Source organism: Pristis pectinata, chromosome 11, assembly GCF_009764475.1.
Source record: "Pristis pectinata isolate sPriPec2 chromosome 11, sPriPec2.1.pri, whole genome shotgun sequence".
Classification (NCBI taxonomy): domain Eukaryota; kingdom Metazoa; phylum Chordata; class Chondrichthyes; order Rhinopristiformes; family Pristidae; genus Pristis; species Pristis pectinata.
Window position 1 is genome coordinate 36,450,430 of NC_067415.1, and position 25,140 is coordinate 36,475,569.

Sequence of the window (25,140 nt, forward strand, 5' to 3'; positions counted from 1 at the left end):
TAAGAAAATCATTTGGATGAGAATATAATAGGATTTACACTTTGTACTGATGGTACAAAATTTAGGATAGTTTTTGGGGGGGGGGGTGTGGGAGGAAGCATGGTAAACTGGGCAGGCACAGTAGTGTAGCGGTTAGTGTAACGCTATTACAGTGCCCTGGGTTCAATTCCAGCCGCTGCCTGTAAGGAGTTTGTACGTTCTCCCCGTGTCTGCGTGGGTTTCCTCCGGGTCCTCCGGTTTTGTCCCACATTCCAAAGATGTACAGGTTAGGAAGTTGTAGGCATCCTATGTTGGTGCCGGGAGCGTGGCGACACTTGCGGGCTGCCCCCAGAACACTCTACGCAAAAGATGCATTTCACTGTGTGTTTCGATGTACATGGGACTAATAAAGATCTTATCTTATAAATTCAAGAAACCATATTGTCTGGATGGGAGGTAAATCCAGTTTAATGCAGAGAGAAACAAAACAATTTTTGGGACAAAAAAAAACTGAAAGGAATTATTTTCTAAATGGGATTCATACTAATTACAGGAAGAGAGCTACATACATTTGCAGATTTGTCTGTACCTTCTAACAGTACAAATGCTGGTAGAAAAAATATAAAGAGGATTTCAGATTTTATATACGAGGCAATGGATGTTGAATTTGTGCAAATTATTTAGGCTGCAGTGAATTAAGAAGCATCTTTGTGAATCCTCGTTGCAGGAGAATGATACCAGAAGGAAGACTGTTAGAACAGGATTGACTGAGGGGGGAAAAAAAACTTCATTGCTCAAGAAGTAAAAGTATTTAAAAAGGAAAGGGTGAAGTATTTGAAGGAAGATCTGGGAAAAGGGCCCAGGTATAGGATTACAGTAACTCACTCAATGTTGCATTATTTACATAGGTATAGGCATAATGGGCTCAATGTTTTTTTTGCTCCATTTTTTTTTCCAATGACACTATGTAACCTCCACCAAATGTTTTAGAAAGAAACAGATATTAGAAAACAATAAGAGGTGCAGTTAGATAGTGCTGTGAGAGTCGAGAGTATATGAAACAGTACAAGAGAGTAAATTATAAAATTTTAATGCTTTAACCTGGCTTAAGCAACTAGTAAATTGCAATTAATAGGGAAGTGGATGCATGTACCAGATTAGCTGGAAGAGAATTAGAAATGATAAAAACACATCCATAATAAGTTGCAAACTTGCAATCCTAACCTTAAATGGTAGAATACCTTGGGAACTGAATATAAAATATCATATGGTAATCAAGATTCCATGAACAAGAGCACATTTTGGAAATGAACTAGGGATTTTTTTTTAAAAAAGCAATGCAAGCTTAATTTCAATATATAAAAACAATTTAAAAGCAAATACATATACACAATATTCCAGATGTGGCCTCGCCAGGCCTCTGTATAATTAGAAGAGATAGCCACTCTTATAGCCAAATATTTTTGCAATAAATGCTAATATACTGTTTGCCTTCCTAATTCCTTTCTGAACCTGCATCTAAATTCAGTGATTCATGTACGAGGACGCCCAAATTTTGCTGAACACCAACACCTTTCCAGTAGCAGAGAATATGAACCCCTCCATCTTCACAATCAGAAAAGATTTGCCAGCAATTTTAGGATTTATTCTTGAGGCCCCATGACTTTCTAGTCATTCCACACACTGAACGATGATGCCAGGTGAGTGAGAAGCTCCTGCAGGATGGATCTGCCTCTATCAACTAGCAAATCATGTGCTAAGACCCACCAACCTGCAGAGCACCAAGAGATCACTGATAACAAGCAGCATCGAGAGGGGAGCTGACAATTCTCCCAAGGATTTCCAAAGGGGGGCCCAGAGATCTGGGCTGAGCTGCAGGCCTTGGGTTGAACGGCTTTTGGGATCTCAGAGGGAGGCAACTGGCAGTCTCGGAGTGGACAAGTGGCAGTGTGGTGGAGTGGTCTCACCCCAAGAGAGTGAAGTGGCTGGCATTGGAGACTGAGGGAAGGATAGAATGGTGGGGCATGAGCAAACAAGGGGGAAAATGGAAAAAGGAGGTAGTCAGGAGGGCGGTGGGGGATAAAGCAGGCCAGAGACAGGGATGCTGTGGGGAGGGAGGGATCAAGGGGGCAGAGGAACAACATGTGGCCAGGGCCCATTTGTGTCTGCTTGCCACATATAACCAATCTAGTTCAACAACGTGCATATCCATGTACATGCAGCAGAACCTGTTCCCCAATCGTGTCAGGACTCCCTTGCCACTGGACCAAGATCTTTCTCTATGAAATTGAGTGGTGACAAAAGTCTTCTACTCCCACAGACAGATGTGGAACAAAAATCAACCTCAACCCTGAAGGAATGCCTAAGAGATGGACAGACTTGGAGCTCGGCCTCAAATTGTGCACTAATCCAATTGTTGCCTGCGCTTTATAGCATTATTACAGAGGTTGGAGTGATCTTGGTTCTGGAGTGAAGGCAGAAAAGGTTGAAATAATTTCTTAATTGTCTTGTAGATTAGTTGCAATCCAGCAGGAAGTTTATTGGGAGTGAGATGCAATATTATTGTGAGAAAGATTATCAGGGTTGGAACAAAATACAGAGCCTTCCTTGACCACAGTCTATCCTAGATATATTGGTTGGCTAGAATACAACTTGCATGCATCATGTTGCAGACGTAGCATGGAGATGAATTATACAGGGCAGTCCCTCTCACTTTAGAGTCAAAGGCTAAGTGTGATCAGAAGACCAAGATCCAAGTCATTGCTTACTCTTCACTGCCTAGCATGAAAAGGGTGGTCCTACAGTAAATATTCAGTAAACAAAGGTCTTCTGCTAACCTTCCCTTCATTGCACGAGGGAAGTCCACGATGATACCTTGACAGTAAGTCTCGAGTGTGCCAGTATGACCTTTGGCCATTAGGAGGAAAAGTATGATTGAAGATCAAGACATAATCAGAGCATGAAGCTTGTGATCCATCCAGCCAATAATGATACCGTCTGTGTCATGATGGATGACCTACAGTAGGTACCTCAAAGCTGTGGAGAAATATCACCAATCCTCCAAATCCAGTAGCAGGATAAGTGAACCACTCCCAGAGTTCTCTGTCAGGCTAACATCCCCTGCAGAGCTTCCAAGTTCACTCAGCCTGCTCTGATTGGTGGGCCATATTTTTCCACATGTCCAAAACCAGAACCATTCTGTTCCAACCTCCACCACATCAAAGGCAAAGAGAAAATACTTTAAGAATGTCCTAAAAGACTTTCACAAAAAAACATCCTCATCAATTACGGGTATTCCTTGGACTGAGATAAATAAAAAAAAGGAGCATTCTGGAAGGCTTTGAGGGGAACACATTGAAAGTCCAGTGAAAATGGAGGAAAGAGTGCACTATCCCCTCCCCAAATCTACCCACTCATTCCATCGAGCACTTCCTGCTCTGCTCGTGGATCCCACAGGTCTCGCCAACCACCTCTGAACTGGAGTTGAAGCAAATCATTCTCAACCAGTTGGCTGAGAAGAGATGAGGCCTTTTCAGAGTCTACAGTCAGCAGTGGGCTGAGAGAATGAAGGCTATTGAATATAACAAAATGCTCATGTCTAGAACTCATCCTCATGTTACACTTCCCAATCATTCCACAACCTGTTTCGACTTGCAGGTGCTCTCAGCATGCACTAATAACTTCCCCTCTACTTACCTTACCCTGTTCCCTTTCTCCTTTCAGATACCCAAGAGCTTCCACCCAAACAGGCAATTACTCCGCACCAAGATTACGAAGGCAGATTGTTTTCAATCTGATGCCCATGACAACCGGCTCCACAAATCTGTCCAAAAGAACACCAGGATTGTTTTGTGTCAGCCTGTTGATCACAAATCTAGTATCTTCTTTCAGAGTAATAGTATTTGCAGTCTTACAGCTGTAACTCCACTGGTACTCCTTTGAAGTCATTTGGCCATTGGATGTGGACATTATTGACAATGCCAGTAATTATTGTGCACATCTCAGGTGGCAGTTAAGAGTCAACCACAATGGATTCATGTATTATCCAAAGGATGGTAGGTTTCCTTCCCTAAAGGGCATCATTGAACTAGATAGGTTATAATAATCCAGTGGCTTCATAGTAACCATTACTGGGACTAGCTTTTTTAATAATTAAAATTCTAGATTTCATTACTCGAATTAAAATTCCCCAGCTGCCATGAGAACTTGCATTGCTGGATCAATGAACCAGCTGCTAGTTCAGTAACCTAAGTATTAAGCTTCCTTACCCATATAATACTGTTGCCCATCAGCAGACCAGCCCAGATTTCTGCCCCTCAGTGACAAGGAGTCAGAAGCTTCAAGTTCTGAGGCCAGAGTTTCAAGGCCATTCTTCAGGGACATTGACACCACAAGTGAGCAATCTTCCACTAGCTAGGCTGCAAATTACAGGGAGCACCAAGTAGGAACCCCAGGACAGCCAAAGGAATATGGAATATAATGGCTTCACATTCATACATTATTCCTCTTGCTCACTCATCACCACATGCAACCATTGTCCCATTTTCCCCTGAATGCCTTTCTCTCCATGCTGCTACCACCATACACCTATGCTCACATTTAAAATTGAAATGAAGTGTCTTTTTTGATCAAAGCATCTGAAGTGAAAGAACATAAGCAGCAAATGCATAAGAAATTTAATACATTGTCAGGACTACTATAGCTGCATACTACATGTTATTTCTTAAGTTTGTTTTCACTTCAAAAGCACACGTTTAGTGAATCTAGATTTGGAATATATCATTTAAAACTATAAGCAAAAATGAGGAAAATACCTGATCTGTGGGTAAAGCTTGAATTTGTTACTGGTGTTAGTTTCTTGACAAAATTTCCTATTTTTAATTGCTCGTAAGACACATTGAGCCATCTTCTTGAACTGCTGCAGTCCATCACCGAGGAATCAACTCACCACCAATCATCTGACGTGCAAGCACAGATAAACTTTATTCTTATTTTGAATTGGAACAGATTTAATTTTTGATTCATGATCTTGGGCTGTGCACATTTGCAAATAATGTTGTAATTAGCAATTCTGTGTGGCAAGGATGTCTCGGCACTGCAAATGGGATATTTTCCACTTCGATGACACAAAAAAATTGTGAAGTAGAATTACTTTTCTATAAAAGATCACAAGTTGTATTTATGCTCGATTCAACTTGTGTCTGAAATGCTGTTATCTTTTACACGTTTGGCCAATTTCAGCTTGATTGCATGGCTAAAAGCCAATGGAAACTCAAGGCCATTGATTTTAATGTATCCAATAGATTGGCTATTTGACACTGTTCAAATATGGACAAATTAAGCTAATTTTAAATTGATGACTAAGATAGCCACTAATCTCAAATTTAAATGTCTAGTCAACATGCCAGTTCCTTCTGAATCACCATGATAAAATTGAATTGCCATTAAAGGTTCCATTATTCAGTCCTGTCACCCTACCATATGCATTGTTATAACTTAAAATGACATTTATGACATTGAAGTTAATCAACAATTATTACTGTGTGACTTTGGGGGTGCATATTCAGTTCTTAGAAGGATGGTAGGGCTATAAGAAAGCAAATCCAATTCTTAAAAAAATGCAATATTAGGAACTTATGCAAGATAAACTGGAAATAGAACATTCAAAAAAAAACCTCTAATACCAAATGTAATCTTTAATTATATTTACAGTCTTTAGTTTTAAAATCAAATACCAATTTTCTTTACAATGAATTCAGGTTAGTCAAATATTAAAACATTTTTTTTTAAACTCTAAAAACCACAATAATTACCGAAGGATCAGAAAGTCAGATATGAAATCACCTGACTATGGATAGCATTTTAAACTTTGACATCCCTGAACATAAATTTGAGTTTCTTTAATTCTTTTGGCTATTTCAGCTAAAACAAAAATGTAGACTACAGAAGACTAAACTGCCAATTTACTATTTTTTTAAGCAGTAAGGCAATAGGACAAATGACCTCCTTTAAAAAAAATATATATATGCACACATACATACATACATAGTGGCATGCAAAAGTTTGGGCACCCCTGGTCAAAATTTCTGTTACTGTGAATAGCTAAGCAAGTAAAAGATGACCTGATTTCCAAAAGGCATAAAGTTAAAGATGACACATTTCTTTAATATTTTAAGCAAGATTACTTTTTTATTTCCATCTTTTACAGTTTCAAAATAACAAGAAAGTAAAAGGGCCTGAAGCAAAAGTTTGGGCACCGTGCATGGTCAGTAATTATTAACACCTCCTTTTGGCAAGTATCACAGCTTGTAAACACTTTCTGTAGCCAGCTAAGAGTCTTTCAATTCTTGTTTAGGGATTTTCGCCCATTCTTCCTTGCAAAAGGCTTCTACTTCTGAGAGATGCTTGGGCCATCTTGCATGCACTGCTCTTGAGGTCTCTCCACAGATTTTCGATGATGTTTAGGTCAAGGGACTGTGAGGCAAAACCTTCCGCTTGTGCCTCTTGAGGTAGTCCATTGTGGATTTTGAGGTGTGTTTAGGATCATTATCCTGTTGTAGAAGCCATCCTCTTTTCATCTTTAGCTTTTTCTTATTTACAAACGGTGTGATGTTTACTTCCAGAATTTGGTGATATTTAATTGAATTCATTCTTCCCTCTACCAGTGAAATGTTCCCCATGCCACTGGCTGCAACCCAAGCCCAAAGCATGATCGATCCACCCCCATGCTTAACAGTTGGAGAGGTTTTCTTTTCATGAAATTCTGCACCCTTTTTTCTCTAAACATACCTTTGCCAAAAAGTTCTATTTTAACTTCATCAGTCCACAGGACTTGTTTCCAAAATGCATCAGGCTTGTTTAGATGTTCCTATGCAAACTTCTGACGCTGAATTTTGTGGTGAGGATGCAAGAAAGGTTTTCTTCTGATGATGCTTCCATGAATGTCATATTTATGCAGGTGTCGCTGCACAGTAGAACAGTGCACCACCGCTCCAGAGTCTGCTAAATCTTCCTGAAGGTCTTTTGCAGTCAAACAGGGGTTTTGATTTGCCTTTCTAGCAATTCTACGAGCAGTTCTCTCAGAAAGTTTTCTTGGTCTTCCAGACCTCAACTAGACCTCCACCGTTCCTGTTAACTGCCATTTCTTAATTACATTACAAACTGAGGAAACGGCTACCTAAAAATGCTTTGCTATCTTCTTAGAGCCTTCCCCTGCTTTGAGGGCATCATTTATTTTAATTTTCAGAGTGCTAGGCAGCTGCTTAGAGGAGCCCATGGCTGCTGATAGTTGGGACAAGGTTTGAGGAGTCAGGGTATTTATAAAGCTTTGAAATTTGCATCACCTGGCCTTTCCTAATGATGGCTGAACAAGCCATAGCCCTAACAAGCCAATGGTAAAAGTCATGAGAGCTCAAATCTCTTGGGGTGCCCAAACTTTTGCATGGTGCTCCTTTCCTTTTTCCACTCTAAAATTGTGCAAAACAAAAATAATACACTAATCTTGGTTAAAATGTTGAAAAGAATGTTTCATCTTTAACTTTATGACATTTGGAGATCAGTTCATCTTCTACTCACTTAACCATTCACAGTAACAGAAATTTTGACCAGGGGTGCCCAAACTTTTGCATGCCACTTGTATATCTACTCCAATATTTCAATTGCTATGTTCCTCAAACATTCAACTCGTTGAATACATTCAAAATCTTACTGGTCAATAAAAAAAGCATTCTCATTTGCTTGCTTTTCCTACAATTAATGAATTCTTTGAGGGATAAAAATCTGATTTTCTGTAAACTTTTTCAAGTTTCACACAGGACTGCTAAAGAACCTTAAGACTGATTCTCACTTCAGCTCCGTATCTGCATATTTGAGCTTTTCTTAAACTTAAAAATGAATTCAATTTGCACAACGCTGTATCTTACTACCTTACCAGTTTCTGGAGCAGCTGGTGCTTGAATGCAGAAAAAAAGAATGTAATCCATCTGGATAGCAATGATCCTCTCTCATCACCTCTGACTGATGTATATATATGGTTGGGATAAAGATATATACCACAAATAACTTTTGTGGAACTTCAGGAGTCAGAGACTTGACTTTTCAACAAAAATGCAAATACCTTTCAAAGACAGACAATCCATATTTATACAAGATTCTTTTGTATAGTATATTAGTTAAAAATGCACTGAAGAACATGCTATATGACTGATATTAGTTTTAAAATCAAATGTAGAACTTTTTTTTTAAAAAACAAAACAATGACTGTTTGGGTTAAATGCACTTTGCAGAAAGGAGGAAAAAACCTATTACCAGAAATTTCCCAATTCAACAAAAATTGCTGAACAGACGTTTGCCAAATTTAAACAGAAGCAGCCTTTGGCATCAACTTCGGCCCCCCCTTGGCAGAAAATGACTATGAAACCACTTTTCAAGATGTTATCCAGTTTTGTCCTATGACATTAGGTAATTATAAAATCTTTGATTGTTGTTCAGTGAGCTATGAAAATAGTGTCCAATTTAAACAGCCATACTCAGACTTTAAAAGCTGGCTGCAATACCTTTTTCTACACTTGGACTTCAGGGTGATTTCATGCCAAATGGAGCTGCACATTCAGTAGAACTGCTACCCCAGAGCTGCAGTGATCAGAGTTCAATCCTGTTACCCAGTACTGACCGGAACTTACATTCTGGTTTCCCACCATAGCCCAAATATGTGCAGGTTAGTGGGTTAATTGGCCGCTGTAAATTGCCCCAAGTGTGCAAATGAGTGACAGAAACCGGGGGCAGTCAATGGGAATGTGGCAAGAATAAAATGAAATTAGTGTAGGATTTGGACTGAGTAGCACAGGCTCAGTGAGCTGAAGGGCTCTTAGGAACAAGTTTAAAAAGATAAATATTTTAAATTAATAACTCAAGAACACAAGTGCGAAAAACTAGAAAATGTATTCAAAAAATGGAATGACTTTTTCTTTAGTATAGAGTTGCAAAGATTTCTGTATCCCATGCTGATGGGTAAACAATTATTATTGTTCAAGAAACCATTCATATACCTTTAAATGTGGTCATCACTTCATTTGTATTTAACCCTAAACTAAGAACACACACTTAAGAAAACAGGTCGAATCAACTTCCTGGGATAGTCAGACAATTCTGAAAAAGATATTATATTCTTTCCAAAAATGAACGTTAAATACTAAAGAAATAATGGCTGAAAATCATGTGCGCAACAAAATTACAAGGTTGCGTTGTGTAAAACTAACAATGATTACATGATAAAATAACAAAAAATGTTTGGTGAAACTAACTGGAGCAATGTAGCTAAAAATATTTTGTCTAAATGATTTAAAAAGGTGGTCCAGTCTAACATTAATTTTGTAATATTAATGACCGTACAGTGTAAATGGAACTAAATTTCTAAAATGGAGAACACCTAAAGTGTGTTTAGCATACAAGACTAGGAATTAATTATTGTATTAATTAATATGTGTTCTCTTAGTTTGTCAAAGAATACTTGAAATCATTGTTTTATTTTAGGCACTTATAAATTTTCATAAATTAACAAATACAAAAGCACACTTCTTGAAGAGAAACTATGAATAACTTTGTTTGTCATAAATAAAAACCATGCTGCGCCTTAGGAAAAGGAGACAAAAGCTTAAGGACATGATATTCAATAAATTCAAAGTACATCGTGTACTGACTACACAACTATAGTACTAAAACTATGCTACTAAAATGATAAGTATATCTAGCTGAAAGCATTTTCTTCAATGCATTTATCATAAGCTGATGTAGTGTAAAGTGTAAAAAAATTCACAAATTACACATCTCATGCCAGTAACCCCCAAAATGATCAGTTTTATTAATCTCACTTATTAGTGTCAACAACCTGCTACATATTATGGTGACAATTAAGTATGTATTATTTACTTGAACAAGCGTAAGGATGCAAGAAACAAGCATAACGAGAGTGGCACAGCTGAATGCACAGGTAACATTGCCGTTCAGCTTCTTACATTACGGACATCTGATTTTCCATTGATCCTAAGTGTTGTACTCTCCACTAGCTGCAAATTACAGATCAAATTTTGCTACACTTATTTCTACAATTTTGCCATCGTAGTCTAGTAAGTTAAGTGTTAACAATTCTATTGATGTACTCTTTACATGAAATTAAAAATATTATATATCAGAGTACAGTGTAAAGCACTTCTAGATTCTAGGAAATCTCAGTAACTACTTCATAAGCAAAAAGTACAGTACTTACTGCCACATTTGTTATATCTATTTTCTCTTAATTAGCTGTAGCTTCAGTGCATTTAAACTGTGCCCAATATCTTTCTCAAAAAGAATATAATTAGTGAACGTTTTTAATTGGATTCATTAACACTGCAGTTTCAAGGACAGTATCTTCTAATCATCCATATTCCTAGCTAATTAAATGTACATTTGGGAAATTCTAGTCCAAGCGAGTGCCAAAGTGATCACTGAGAAAGTGAAGAGGTTCAACCTAACCTTTGGAAGGCAACACGTTTAATAGAATTAAAGACAAGCAGGCAAATGACAGGAAAAAAATATAAAATACAAAAAGGAAAAAATAATTAATGACACTCAAAGAGGCAAATCCATAGAGAACAAAATATCAGAATCTCTTAGCATCTTTACTCTTTGTAATTGTTCAGACCTAAGGCTTTGTTAAACCTGGTCATCACCAGGCCCATAGCCTATATCACTGCAGGGGCTTGATTAGATACAACTTCTCTCCATGTTCACTTGTGAAGATAGGTGCCTTTTTGTAGTGTTCTACCAATTCATCCATTGTGTTAAATCGACGTTGCCCAATACAATACACTCCATTTACTAGCTGGACCTTGAAATGTTTGTTTTTTCCTGATGCTTTTAATGATATTGACAAGTCACTTGGCTGAAAGAGAAAAACAAAAATCGTTTCTGATTATACTGTTTGCATAGAAACAGCCTTCAAACATTTACTCCAGCAAAACCATCTGATCAAACTATCACATTTACTCTATTTAATTAGGATAAATTCAGCAATATTTTTTACATTGAGCATTAAACCTTTTCTCTACCACCACAAGCAAGTGTGATCTTTTAATTATTAAAACATGTTTTTCTTTTAATAATTCCACTACATATATCTTATACTTGTAGCCTCTGGAATGTGGTGATTGCATCCTTTGTGAGCAGTACACTTCTACACCAAGAATGCACCGAAATAAAATTGGTGTCTGATTCTGTACATTTCATTAATTCTACTGCATTAGACATCTCACAAAAGTAATTACAGCAAATGTTTATGGAGAAACCATACATATTTAGGAAATTAATCAGGTACATGGATACTCAAAGGCAGGCTGTAACTTCATCAGGTTACAAAAGACAAGTTCTGGGAGATGCTTCTGAATTTTGTATGTATTTAGATCAAGTTAAGCAAATGGACACACTAATTTGTTAACTACCAATTAACCCAGTGAATTATTGTGAAAGCAACATGCAAATGGCTGGAAAAACTGATGATTGAAGGAAAAGGTGCTATACACTTCACAAAGGAAATTGTTTTCATGGAACTACATATTTTTAAACCAAGAAAGTGGTGGTGGTGGGGGGGGGGGGGGTGGGGGGGGGGGGGGGGGGGGGTGGTGTGGAGAAAAACAAAAGAGTAAATTTCTTCCCTCATCAAACCTGTTGCTTTCATTTGGACCCAAGCCTTTGTTTGGAGCCTATTTGGCTGATCAATCACACACTTCTGCCTTTCAATATATTCTTGTTCATGCCCCGTACCTAACGAGGTAATGAGGTAAAATGAGGAGAGCAATGAGAAGGTAGAATATTCTAATTTCTAAAGGATGAAATTAAATGGCCATGTCAAAATTATACCAACTACTCAGAGTACAGCTGGTGAAATACTGACTGGCATTTTAAACCAGCGTGCACAGGTACCCCACTTCATATTACCATGGAGAGCACCCATTCATTATAGAGCACTTGGTCTTGGTGTCCAAACAGGCAGAGATGTGCACCCCACTCCCCCCTTGTGCTTTTAAAAAAGCCATCCTCTCGGGCTAGCAAAGAAAATACACAGTCACAGAAAAGACACGGAATTGAAATTCTCTTAATTTCCTGTTGAAATGATTCTAAGGAATTAAACAGTTAACAGATTGAAAGATGACACACAGATATATGGTTCTCTTCATTAAATGAAAGGAAACCTGGAAAACCTGTGGACAAACAGTCTATCAACTTTAAAAAGGAAGCATGTGTATTTTGGGAGGTATTAGCAAGGATTTATAGCTAATGCCAACAGTAATCTAAACCATCTGGAATCTAGTAAAACACATTTTCCTCTTCCTGCTTCTTCCTCCAAAGTCTCACTAAAAATAATAGCAAATTATTCCATAGAAACCCAAACAGGAAAATCCAAGCAGACAATAATCTGCTTTTTTTTTAAAAAATGCACAGAGCAGTAATGGGTGAGTGGATAAATTCACTATTAATGGCAAACTATAAATTCAGAAGGTGTAGTTTCTAACCAGATTAAGTAAGCCTATGATGGATATAAAAGGATACAATTTCCATAGCATACATTCCAAATATCTAATGTACACTAGCAGGCTTTAGTATCTTGAAAAGTGAGACAGAGGAGCAGCAACTATAATACTGAGTTTCTATTCCAAATGTGGGCGTGGGGTGGGGGGGGGGGGGGGTGGGGAGGGGAGCTTGCAAATTCAAACCATTAACTCTCCAGTTTACTCCTCACTTTTGTTTTTTTTAAGGAATGGATTTAAAAGGGATGTAGTAAATGGCATATGAATAGGATGAACTGAACAGCCCTAAAATAGCTACCATAGGTTTATTGGGATGAATAATGGGGAAGTGTGGGTTGGAAAATAGAAGTTAGGTTTCCTTTTTTGTTATATAAAAGTGGAGAAAAAAAAAGGAAACCATTTTGTTCAAGATTGCAAAAGCATAAATGTCAAAGCATGCAGATATCCCCTGCACTTGGATTCATATAGAGCAACAGTGCCACCTGTTGGCAGAAAACTGACTAAATACTCCCCCTTCCAAAATAAATTCAGAAGAAGTTTTTAATATCCAAATTTGCAGAAAACCATTGGTCACAAACAAATGTGAAATATAACTAACATAGTACTTTTATGTTTAGCCCTAAAGCCCAAATCATGAAACTGCTTTGTGAAAGCAAATATGCGGTATGACGTAAGCAATATTTGGTCTAGAGAAATTTAGGTTTATTGTCCTTGCAGTGGAGAACAAATTCATTTCACACAGGTTGGAAATGAAAGTAACCTATCAAGTCTTTTTATGCCAATATATTTAAACTGCCACTTTAAACTTTGTGTTTGCCCTTCATGTTTGTTCATTATATAAATCTGAGCTAGTGACAACTAATATTAATCCAGATTTTCCTATGTTTCCGAGAAATTCTGGCCTATTATACCACAAATAAAATTATCAAATTTTATTAAGCCTTGTCTGAAATTTCCACTGTTTTTGAACATAAAAACACTTAAATCAACAGCAAGTCATGGCATGTAAAATAAGTCAAAACAAAAAATACTATATATGCATATATGATGACTGAAGCATATTCAAAAACAATTACCAAAGAAACATTTATATACCAGATCTATTAACGTGTTAGGCATCACAAATATATCTGTTGCATTTCTGTTGAATGAAAGAAGCCAAATTGTTTGCAAAACTGGCAATTACCGCAATATGGGGAGAGCAAATACTGCATCTGGCAATGGAATTTTGTTTTCTATGAGAGCAACAAACAAATAACTAGTACTAGGAGACCATCTTTCTTGCTAATAAACTGATTAGTTGGAGTTGAAGCAGAACAGTTGCAAAAGGAGATGTTAATTCATTCCTATGCGACCTCAAAAGCTGACAAGCTACACAAAAATATCAATTTGCTGACTAGGGCAGCATGGTACTCACCGATGATTCACTATCTCTAACAAGAAAGTCGCCATCAATTCCCCTCTCGTTTAGAACCATTTCAGCTTGGTGCCGTGTGACATTACCATAGTACCATTCCTTTCCAGCGAACTTTCCTGTTGAAGATGGGCCAGTATAGCTAATCTGAGAAGCATGTGAACTGCCCATAGCAGGTCCATCATTTAAGATTACTACATAGTTTTTGGGAACAAGGCCAATTTGTCCTTTAGAATTTTGACACTTCCACCATTCTGGGTCATTCTCTGGTTTCTCAATGACATCCATAATTTCACCCTTTTCAAAATTTAGTTCTTCCTCTGTGACAGAGCTGAATGGGTAAAGAGTCTGTACCACATGAAGTACTTTTGTGGTTTGCCCATTACTTACTGCTGCTCCTAGTCTCGATGTGAAAAAGCTGGGTGAATCAGCAGTGGCCTCGTCAACTTCTTCCACAACATAGTTAGATGGAAACCAACCGACTTGTCCGTTGTAGCCACCTCTCCACCAACCATCACTACATTTTTCCATAACAGTGACACGCGATCCCTTTACAAGCGATAGTTCATCATCTCTCTCTGGCACATATGCAAATTTGACATACGCTGGTATATTCAAATCATATATGCGGTCAGAACTTCCACCATTTGTTGAGAACTCTGCATCTGTACTTGGTGTAGGGGAAGCATCTCTTGCACTCGTTTTCCTTTTTGCTTTACCCAAACCTGTGTGGAAAATAGAAAGGATAAGAAAAATAAACTGCAATGCTTAACAATGCAATAGACAATATACTATTAAAATTGCAATGAAAGACTAGGAATTTTTTCCAATATTCAAATTCTGTTTAACAGAAAACATTTAAAAGCAAATGACTATTTTCTTGGCAACCACTGGATTTTCAGAGACATGGAAGCACTCAAATTGTTATTTGAAAATATCTGGATTCCAAAATGTCATGTCAATGCAAAATGTATTCATATTTCTTCCACCAGATTAAAGGGGTACTTTGTCTTCAGGTACTTAAGTGAGATTTTAGCTCCTCATTACCCAGTAGTAGTTCAAGAAACACTACAAAACTCAACTTAGTTTCAGAAATTGAATATTAATATTTTAGCTAGAGTCATTTTTATTAATTCAAAAGCCTCATCTTTTTGCAAAACATTTGGCAAACAAAACTTTTCTAAAGAAAAGAGGTGTATCATGTCAGTATCGTAATTGAAGCATACTTCAATTCTTTATCTTAATCTTAAGCAAAGCCATCACCATCTCCCGTACCTGCTGGAACCTGCAATACAGCCAAAACAGCTCATTAAGTTGGATCACTTAAGCTCGTTTTCTCTCTTACTGAATTATTCTTTGAAATTATTCCCTTTCCTGAGCCAAGTGCTAATGGGTTCTTTGGCCTTTAAGAAAAAGACCGTGTGCCAAGTTGCTTCCAAACTCCCCTTTGCTCACTGACAAAATTCCTTCTCTCCCTTTTCATATCTCCAGTCCATTCAATCTCTCTCTCATTATTCACTTAAATTGAAGAGGAAAATTATGATAATCTTACAGGGATCTGAGTATTCCAGATTGATAAATTTAACCAGCTTCAAGCACATTTATATTTTAGAGTACATGAAAAAGGTTTTGTTTTTCTTGCAAAATATATTGGCATTAACCCTTCCAATAAAATCATGAAAACAAAGATAAAGATTTCAAGACAACCTAGAAGTACAAGAAGCTAACAATGCCACTACGGATGATGATTCAAGTTAATTTCTAATGTGTGCTACATAAAAATACTATCTCACCATCCAAACTTCCTCAAAGTTGTGCGGTTAGCAGAGTCAGACGGTATTGCTGTCTTTGCATGTTATTCCATTGAAAACCAGTCTTTTTACGATCTTTCATTTTATCATAGCCCATTAACTAGATTGTGTATTGCTGGCACTAAATTCTGGTTTGTATTAGGACAGCGTAAAAAACAAATGAACAACGTTGCTTCAAATATAATTATTAGAAATTGTGCTAAAATATCTTCGAATACATTGTCAAAGGAACTTGGTAGCAATTATTTGGTGGAAAGATGTGGAAGATCCAAACCAAAAATCACCATTAAAGCCATACAAAAAAAGGCACAGAATACTACAACAATAATTGGACTTCACTTCCATAAGTCCAAGTTAACAATGATGCTAGTTTCAATTAATATTACCTACAAGGTTTATGACATTACATGAAACCAAAATCTGCTCCATTGTTTGGAAACTCTCTCAACCTCAAATCAGATCACATTTTTTTTAACTACAGTTTAAATAAAAATATTTAAAAGCATTAATATTATGTCTGTTTTTGAAACGTACATTATTTCACATTTGTTTAACCTCTGTGGTTCCATGGTATTTAGGATAACACACAAGGAGAAAATCTGCATTTAATGTTCCAAGTATCAAGAAATAAAATACCTTTTAACCTCCTGTACTCTTAAATCAGGAATAGCATATGATTAAATTTCACCAATCGCTTAATCCCAAAGAGAGAGTGGACTTCTCACTCTAAGCAAAAGTGGTATCAAATGGCACAAAACTGACAAGTTACGATATTTTACTCTTGAATAAGATTGAGTGTACTCAGCCTCACTTTCCGAGGAACCCTAATACACAGAGGAGCATCTTCAATTCATTCATCTGACCCAGGATTTAAACATTGGTCTCAAAAGGCATGTTAATTGCACTATAATTCCACTGTGGCATCTCTGACCTTGCTTTTTAAAAAACATTTATACAGCACGGTAACAGGCCCTTCCAGCCCAATGAGCCTGCTCTGCCCAATTACACACATTTTAACCTACTAACCCGTACATCTTTGGAATGTGGGAGGAAACCGGAGCACCTGGAGGAAACCCACAGTGGGGGGAGAACGTACTAAACTCCTCACAGACAGTGGTGGGAACTGGCGCTGTAATAGCATTACGCTATCTTGCCGCCCACAATCTGTAATTTTTCAAATTGATTTAGTCCCTTAGTCTTTTTTCTCCCCAGATTTTTGCAAGGTCTCCCCAAATGAAATTAATGTTCCTTTATTCAAGAAAGGGAGTAGAGATAGCCCAGGAAATTATAGACCAGTAAGTCTGACTTTAGTGGTTGGTAAGTTTGATGGAGAAGATCCTGAGAGGCAGGATTTATAAACATTTTGGAGAGGTATAATATGATTAGGAATAGTCAGCATGGCTTTGTCAAGGGCAGGTCCTGCCTTACCAGCCTGATTGAATTTTTTGAAGATGTGACTAAACACATCGATGAAGGGAGAGCAGTAGATGTAGTGTATATGGATTTCAGCAAGGCATTTAATAAGGTACCCCATGCAAGGCTTATTGAGAAAGTAAGGAGGCATGGGATCCAAGGGGACATTGCAGTGTGGATCCAGGACCGGCTGGCCCACAGAAGGCAGAGTGGTTGTTGAAGGGTCGTATTCTGCATAGAGGTCGGTGACCCAGTGGTGTACCTCAGGGATCTGTCCTGGGACCTTTACTCTTTGTGATTTTTATAAACGACCTGGATGAGGAAGTGGAGGGATGGGTTAGTAAGTTTGCGGATGACACAAAGGTTGGAGGTGTTGTGGATAGTGTGGAGGCCTGTCAGAGGTTACAGTGGGACATAGGTAGGATGCAAAGCTGGGCTAAGAAGTGGCAGATTGAGTTCAACCCAGATAAGTGTAAAGTGGTTCATTTTGGTAGGTCAAGTATGATGGCTGAATATAGTATTAATGGTAGGACTCTTGGCAGTGTGGAGGATCAGAGGGATCTTGGGGTCCGAGTCCATAGGACGCTCAAAGCAGCTGCACAGGTTGACTCTGTGGTTAAGGAGGCATATGGTGTATTGTCCTTCATCAATCGGGAATTGAATTTAGGAGCCGAGAGGTATTGTTGCAGCTATATAGGACCCTGGTCAGACCCCACTTGGAGTACTGTGCTCAGTTCTGGTCACCTCACTACAGGAAGGATGTGGAAGCCATAGAAAAGGTGCAGAGGAGATTTACAAGGATGCTGCCAGGATTGCGGAGCATGCCTTATGAAAGCAGGTTGAGGGAAGTCGGCCTTTTCTCCTTGGAGCGACGGAGGATGAGGGGGGACCTGATAGAGGTATATAAGATGAGAGGCATTGATTGGGTAGATAGTCAGAGGCTTTTCCCCAGGGCTGAAATGGTTGCCACAAGAGAACATAGGTTTAAGATGCTGGGGAGTAGGTATAGGGGAGATGTCAGGGGTAAGCTTTACACTCAGAGAGTGGTGAATGCATGGAATGGGCTACCGGCAATGGTGGTGGAGGCAGATATGATAGGGTCTTTTAAGAGACTTTTGGATAGGTACATGGAGCTTAGAAAAATAGAGGGCTATGGGTAAGCCTAGTAATTTCTAAGGTAGGGACATGTTCAGCACACTCTGTAGGCTGAAGGGCCTGAATTGTGCTGTAGGTTTTCTATGTTTCTAATCCATGATTTTGCAAATAGGTAGCATTAACCTTCATAATGGCCTGATATATATAATGCAGAATTAAACAAAATGAGGAAAACATTAATGATTATTTTAAAACAAACTTGAACCAATGAAAGAATTTGGAACGGCAGAGCAAATAAGCAAAGTGATATTGTGGGGTTATCAACAACAAATGAAGAGAGTAATTTTCAACATGAGTGAACTGGACAGTAAAATGACGTGATTGACACAGAGCATAACAGAACAAAAACCATGGCATAACATTCCATTTTCTTTTGAGGTTAAAAACTGATTTAACTGCAAGAGGGACAATTTTACTTAAAGTCCTCTAACTGTGTAGATCAGAATTGTTATAGCACTATTAGGCCCATCCAGTTTGCAGGCTTTTTGCAAAGCATCCACTCAGTTCCAACTGCCACTCTTTCCCCATACCCCTGTAAAATAAGCATCAAATCAAAGCTACTGGAGTAGCCAATATTGTTCCTTTAAGAAGGGATATAGGGATAATCCAGGAAATTATAGGCCTGTGAGCCTCACATCTGTAGTAGGGAAGCTATTGGAGAGGATTATTAGGTACAGAATTTACTTGCATTTGGAAGAACACATTAATTAGGGACAGTCAGCATGGCTTTGTGCGGAGCAGGTCACATCTTACAAACCAGAGGTAGTTTTTTTTTTAAGGAGGTGACCAAGGTGATTGAGGAGGGTAGGGCAATGGATGTTGTCTACATGGACTTTAGTAAGGTGCTTGACAAGGTGGAGGTGGAAAGGTATATTCTAGCTGGAGATCTGTGAACAGCAGTGTTCTGCAAGGATCGAAGCTGGGGCCTCTGATGTGTGTTATATAAATGTAGATGGGTTGATTAGTAAGTTTGCAGATAACACAAAAATTGGAGTAGCAGCAGACAGTGAAGGTGGTCAAAAGATACAGCAGAATATAGATCAGTTACAGAGATGGGTGGAGAAGTGGCAGATGGGGTTTATTCCGGGCAAGTGTGAGGTGTTTCACTTTGGGAGGTCAAATGTAAGGGGAAAGTATATGGTTAATGGCAAGATCCTTAACAGCACTGATGTACAGAGGGATCTTGGGGTCCAAATGCATACCTCCCGGAAAGTGACAATGCAAGTAAATAGAGTGGTAAAGGTGGCGTATAGCATGTTTGCCTTCATCACTAGGGGCATAGAATACAAGAGTCAGGAAGTCATGTTGCAGTTGTATAAAGCTTTGGTTTGGCTGCACCTGGAGTACTCTGCAGTCCTGCCCTGTAACATGGGGGATATTTGGAGGTTTTTCAGAGGGTTCAGAAGAGGTTTACCAGGATGCTGCCTGGATTAGAGAGTATTAGCTATAGAGAGGCTGGACAAACGTGGATTGTTTTCTCTGCAGCATCGGAGGCTGAGGGGAGACCTGACTGAAGTTTATAAAATTATGAGACGCATAGATAGACAGGCAGTATCTTTTCCCTAGGGTAGCAATGTTGAATACTAGAGGACATAGCTTTAAGGTGAGAGGGAGAAAGTTTAAAGGGGATAAGCAGGGCAAAAAAGACAGTGGTAGGTGCCTGGAACACTCAACAAAGACATTGTAGGCTGAAGGGCTGTTCCTGCGTTGTACATTCTATTTAAAACAAAATCTTCATATCATCTCTATCTTTTGCCCACTACTATGAATCCATATTCATGAAGTTTGTTTTCTTAAATTTGACTCTCATGATCTTGTATACCTCTTTCAAATCTCTTAACTTTCTTTGGTTCAAAGAGAAAGCCAGCTGCTGCTGAAATCCCTCAACCCAAGGATTATTCTAGGAATTCTTTTCGGCACACTGCTAAAGACCTTAACATCGTTCCTAGTATTATGGCCAAAATTGGATTTTATACTCCAAAAGGTAGCTAACCAGTGTTTCATACAATTTAGGAAGACCACACTGCTACTGCACTAATAAAGCCGATGACCCCATATACATTATTAACTGCTGTCTCAAAATGTCTGCTACTTTTAAAAGATTCACGTACATACACATTCAGGTCTCAGTTTCCGTAAATCCTATAAAACTATACCATTTAGCCTATATCACCTTTCCTGGTTCTTTCTATCAAAATGTATCACTTCACATTTCTCTGTACTAAATTTCATCTGCCTCTTGTTTGTCCATTGGGTCAGTCTTCCTACAATCTATTACTCTCCACCAAAATCTCTTTACTTGGACAAAAACATTAAAGGTCAGTCTCACATTTCTCACCTTTGGCAGAACATTATCAATATCAGGGTAAATATCCCCAAATACAGAACAGTACATGTCTTGAACAGCTTTGTGTTTTACCTTCAAATTTACTCATTCACTGGTGGCTCATAGAATTATTCCAGTAATGTGATAACCTCTTTTTCTTTCCTAGCTTTTTTTTAAAAAAAAGGTTTGAGAGGACGTTCACCATCTCTAACATTGTATCCTCTTGATCAGGTATGCTATCCCACCATGTTATTTTGCCTTCTATCTTTTCGGAGCACCATGTATCCAGAAATAGAGTACCTGGTGCTAATCACTTTTTGAACCATGTTTTGGTTACTGCCACAATTTATCCCTGCAAGGCTATTTATGCCTGCCCTTCGCCCTTATTTGCTACAATCTATGTACTTGCATGCATGAATTCTGAGCCTTGCTCTCAGATATCCCTACTTTGCTCCCATCCTATACTGTACTACTTTCTACTCCAGCATTAAGACACCCGCCTTTTTGTGCACATTATTTCTCTTTCCCACTGCTCTAGGCTGGTAACCAGCATGCTCTATATTATTTAAACTGTTACCAACCAAAGGTGCTGCAAATACTCTACCAGTTTGATAAAGAATCTCTCATCTCAGAGATGATCTCGCTAAATGTTATATGTTACCATTACAGAGATTTGTGACTAATAATTTACGCTTGGTGTTCCCACATTCACTCCAAGAACTCTGCTCATACACTTTTCTGGTTGGAGTGAGTTATATTTAATTGTTTCTTCCAGGAAGTAACAAATAAACACTTAATTCCTCAAGTATCAAAGGGGTGCTGGTGGGGGTTGGGTTGCCTCTACTTATTCCACCTTAAGGGGATGTATGCTCCAACTACCAATTCATATGGAAGATCCATTTAAGGTACGATGTGACTTTGTCAAATAAAATCGGGTACAATGAATTTCCAGGAACACAATTCATTAATAACCTAAATAGACCAAATATTCAACCCTGTGAGATAACACTAATCATCACTCAAGCTACACCGCCCCAGAGGTTACATGAGGGATTTGATAGGCAATATAAAACCAAACAACAAAGCTTATTTTAAAAGGGTTACTTTTTATCCCGACCTCATGACTCATCATGTATCATCAAATAGAAGTGGTAGACACACTTCTTCAATCATAACTCTGAAAGACCACTTTTTACATTCCATTGCAGGGATAATTAGTTCTGCTATTCCTCAATTAATCTGAAGAATTCCAGTAATAGAAAAGTGCTTCTGAAGAAAGATATTGTTATAGAAATAATAAGCCTATTATAGCTTACCTACACCAATTCCAAAAGCAGTCAACCTTGGGAGATGAGAAACATATGTATATTACAATACATAACACTGTACCATTAATGGGACTGACCAGTGTCTGATGCCAGCCCTGATAAAGCATCATGTCAAAAAAAATGTAACCACTATCTTTTAACTTCTGCTTCTCCGACATTTTTAATTTTTATTTCACTACATGACGAATACTGAGAGGTTTTAGAGTCAAAACCTTTGGCATTTCTGAATTCAAGTTAACCATGAGTACCAATTATACAGTGTATTAAAGTTATTAAATATTAGAAACTTAATAATAATTGAGAATCTAGGCAGTCGCAGGAAAGTGAAAGGCACGCATTTCAGTGGGTAAAATACCCACTTCTGTAGTGATAATGAATCAAAATATATTTTTCAATTCCATAAAATTATTTGACTTGGGAACCATTTTAATCAGTGACAATTCCTCAGTGAATGAAGCAGCCCGAAAATGCATGCAGCAAGACCTAGAGAGATAACATCGTGGGCTGATAAGTGGCAAGTAACATTCATGCCACAGAACTGCCAGGCAACACTGTCTCCAAGAAAATCTAATCACCTACCCTTGACATTCCAAGGCATTACCATTGATTAGTTCCCCCACCAATACCCTAGGATTCATTCACCAAAAACTCAACCCAGACCAACCAGATAGATATTGTAGGTCAGAACAGGTCAGAGACTACATATTCTGTGGTAAGTGACTCAACTACTAACACCTCATAGCTTTTTTACCATCTACATGACAAATGGATGAGTGCAGTGCCAACTCTCAGCTATCAAACTTTTGTCATTCCATTGGTTTTTTTAAAACCACATCCAAGTCAAAAAAAATCTAGTCTGTAATCACACTTTACAGAAATTTCCGTTAAAAAAATTAAATACCATTCTCCTGTCAACCACATAACTATTTAGTCCACATGTGCAGCAAATATTAACTTCATTACCCAGACTTTATAGTATTATTATACAAACACAGTTAGCGATGCTAGTGGAATTACATTTCAGCATGGAGTACACAATCACTACCTTTGCCAAAGACTTTGTTATGTTATGGAATAAGTGTTGGATGCCAACTAGTTTCTGAAAGCACTTAGATCGATTTCAGTACAATCCAGGTAAGTTTCTCAACTGCTTTCTCATTAAACATCAAGATAGGGAAAGAATTTAATATCTGCAACAACTTGGATTTGATTGGGGATAAAAAAACCCACAAAAGGCAGCCAATTCACTAATTTGTTAGTTTGATTCCGTATACGAGTGTAAGATTAGAATCAGAATCAAACAGTCAGAGTTATTTAGCAGGGTAATAGACCCTTTGGCCTAGCATGTGCATGCTGGCCAAATTCCTGCCTTTACCAATTCCATTTACCAGCACTAGCTCCATAGCTTTCAATATCATGGATTTCGTGTGCTCTTCTAGACACTGCCTCTGAGTGAGTTTTGTACTGGGAATAAGTCAGAGGTCAATGGCCCAGAACTTACATAATGCAGCTCACGACTTCCACTCACCAGTGAGATATGCAAAAAAAAGTCAAGCACACTATATGCACATTCCACAATGAGAACCTGCAGAAAATTGCCCAGATCCAGCATAGAAATGGTGGGCCAAATGACCTCCTATACTGTGAGGAAATATGGAAAAATCCAAAATGGGGTGTCCTACTTGGCAGACTTTTCATAACATAATGCAGTCGCAGGGATGGGCCAGAACAAGCCTGACCCACAAAACAGCAGGAAACTTGTAAAAGCCTAGAAAGATAAAGTTGTCAAGTTTTTACCAAATGCTTTTTAATAGTCCTTTCACAATTAAAAATATTAAAAATCAATTAACACATTTAGAATTTACTTAAAAACATTAAAGCCAACATAATTAATTAAACATAACTTGTCTTATTCTTACAAAGAGAAATGATAGATGAAACTGCCAGTATTTACCAGCAAGTTTGAGGATGCTAAAGCGAGCTTCCCTTCATTTGTATTTATATTATATTCAGTGATAGCAATGGCACAATTTTAATTACCTTTATCTCCCCATTCACAAATATGTTGCAATAAACACAAGGAGAATACATCTAATGTAGACATACAGGAATAGGACCAAACCATTTGGTCCCTTAAGCCTGTTGTCATTTAATGATGTCGCTACCATCAGTACCCCAAAAGTATCCACTGCCTCAGCTCCCTCCCAAATTACAAGTCTATCAAAAAAAATCTCAACTTTAAATTATTAATTGAACTAGCATCCACTTCTTCAAGACACAAGAGACTGCAGTTGCAGAAATCTGGAGCAAAAAAAAACTGCTGGAGAAACTCAGCAGGTCAAGCAGCACTTGTCATGCAGATAGAAGTTGTCAACGTAGACACAGAGGCTGTAAGGTGATGTGGAGACAACGAAGGGCTGCAGATTCCGGAATTTGATGAGGAAGGTGATAAGTGGAGCAAAAAAACAAACTGCTGGAGGAACTTGGCAGGTTTGAGCAGCATCTGTGGAGGGGAAGGAATATCAAGGTTTCAAGTCCAAGACCCTGCATCAGGGCTGTGAGTTTAGAGGGAAGATAGTCAGTATAAAGAGGAAAGGGGTGAGACAGGGGTTGGTAGGTGATAGATGGACCAAGGAGGGGTGAGGGATGATGAGCAGGAGCCACCAGTTGGTGAAGATGGATAGATGTGGTTGGGAGACAGAGGCACCCACAAGAAAGTTTCTTTGTTTACAACTGATTCTTTTCAAAAATCTAACTATTAAATCACTCAACTTCCTACAGTTCAGTGAGTACCACCAAGTTTTATATAAATCTTCCTCATTATTATACTTTTAAACCCTGTTGAATCTGTGTTGTGTGGCTTCTAAAGTCATTATTCTAAGGTAGAGCGCAGAATTGTACACAAAACTCTAGATGCAGTCTAAACTAGGCTTTTCATTGGCATGAGAAAACCTTATCCCTTTATAATCTAATCAAAAAGATTAATAGGATATTTTCCTGCATGTTTTTACACTTTAGTAATGTGTGTGCGCGGGGACAAAACACTTCGTAAATTTATGGTCCTGCATACAGTGCTGTCAATCTTCTAATGGTGGCAAGCTTATATATTTGACCCACTATTATGTTTCTAAGTCATTTCCTTACAATTAGA

The 25,140-nt window shown here is 38.2% G+C and overlaps 1 protein-coding gene across 1 annotated transcript in view; it reads right to left on the bottom strand.

Annotated features, from left to right (window-relative positions):
- Window positions 1-9,808: 9,808 nt before the first annotated feature.
- Window positions 9,809-25,140, bottom strand: part of nck2b (NCK adaptor protein 2b) — a 78,557-nt gene continuing 63,225 nt past the window's right edge. The window contains exons 3-4 of the mRNA XM_052026188.1: window positions 13,960-14,681; window positions 9,809-10,900 (exon numbers count right to left, since the gene is read on the bottom strand). Coding sequence (XP_051882148.1) covers window positions 10,706-10,900; window positions 13,960-14,681 — 917 coding nt within the window. The 3' untranslated portion in view covers window positions 9,809-10,705. The remainder of the gene's footprint in view (window positions 10,901-13,959; window positions 14,682-25,140) is intronic.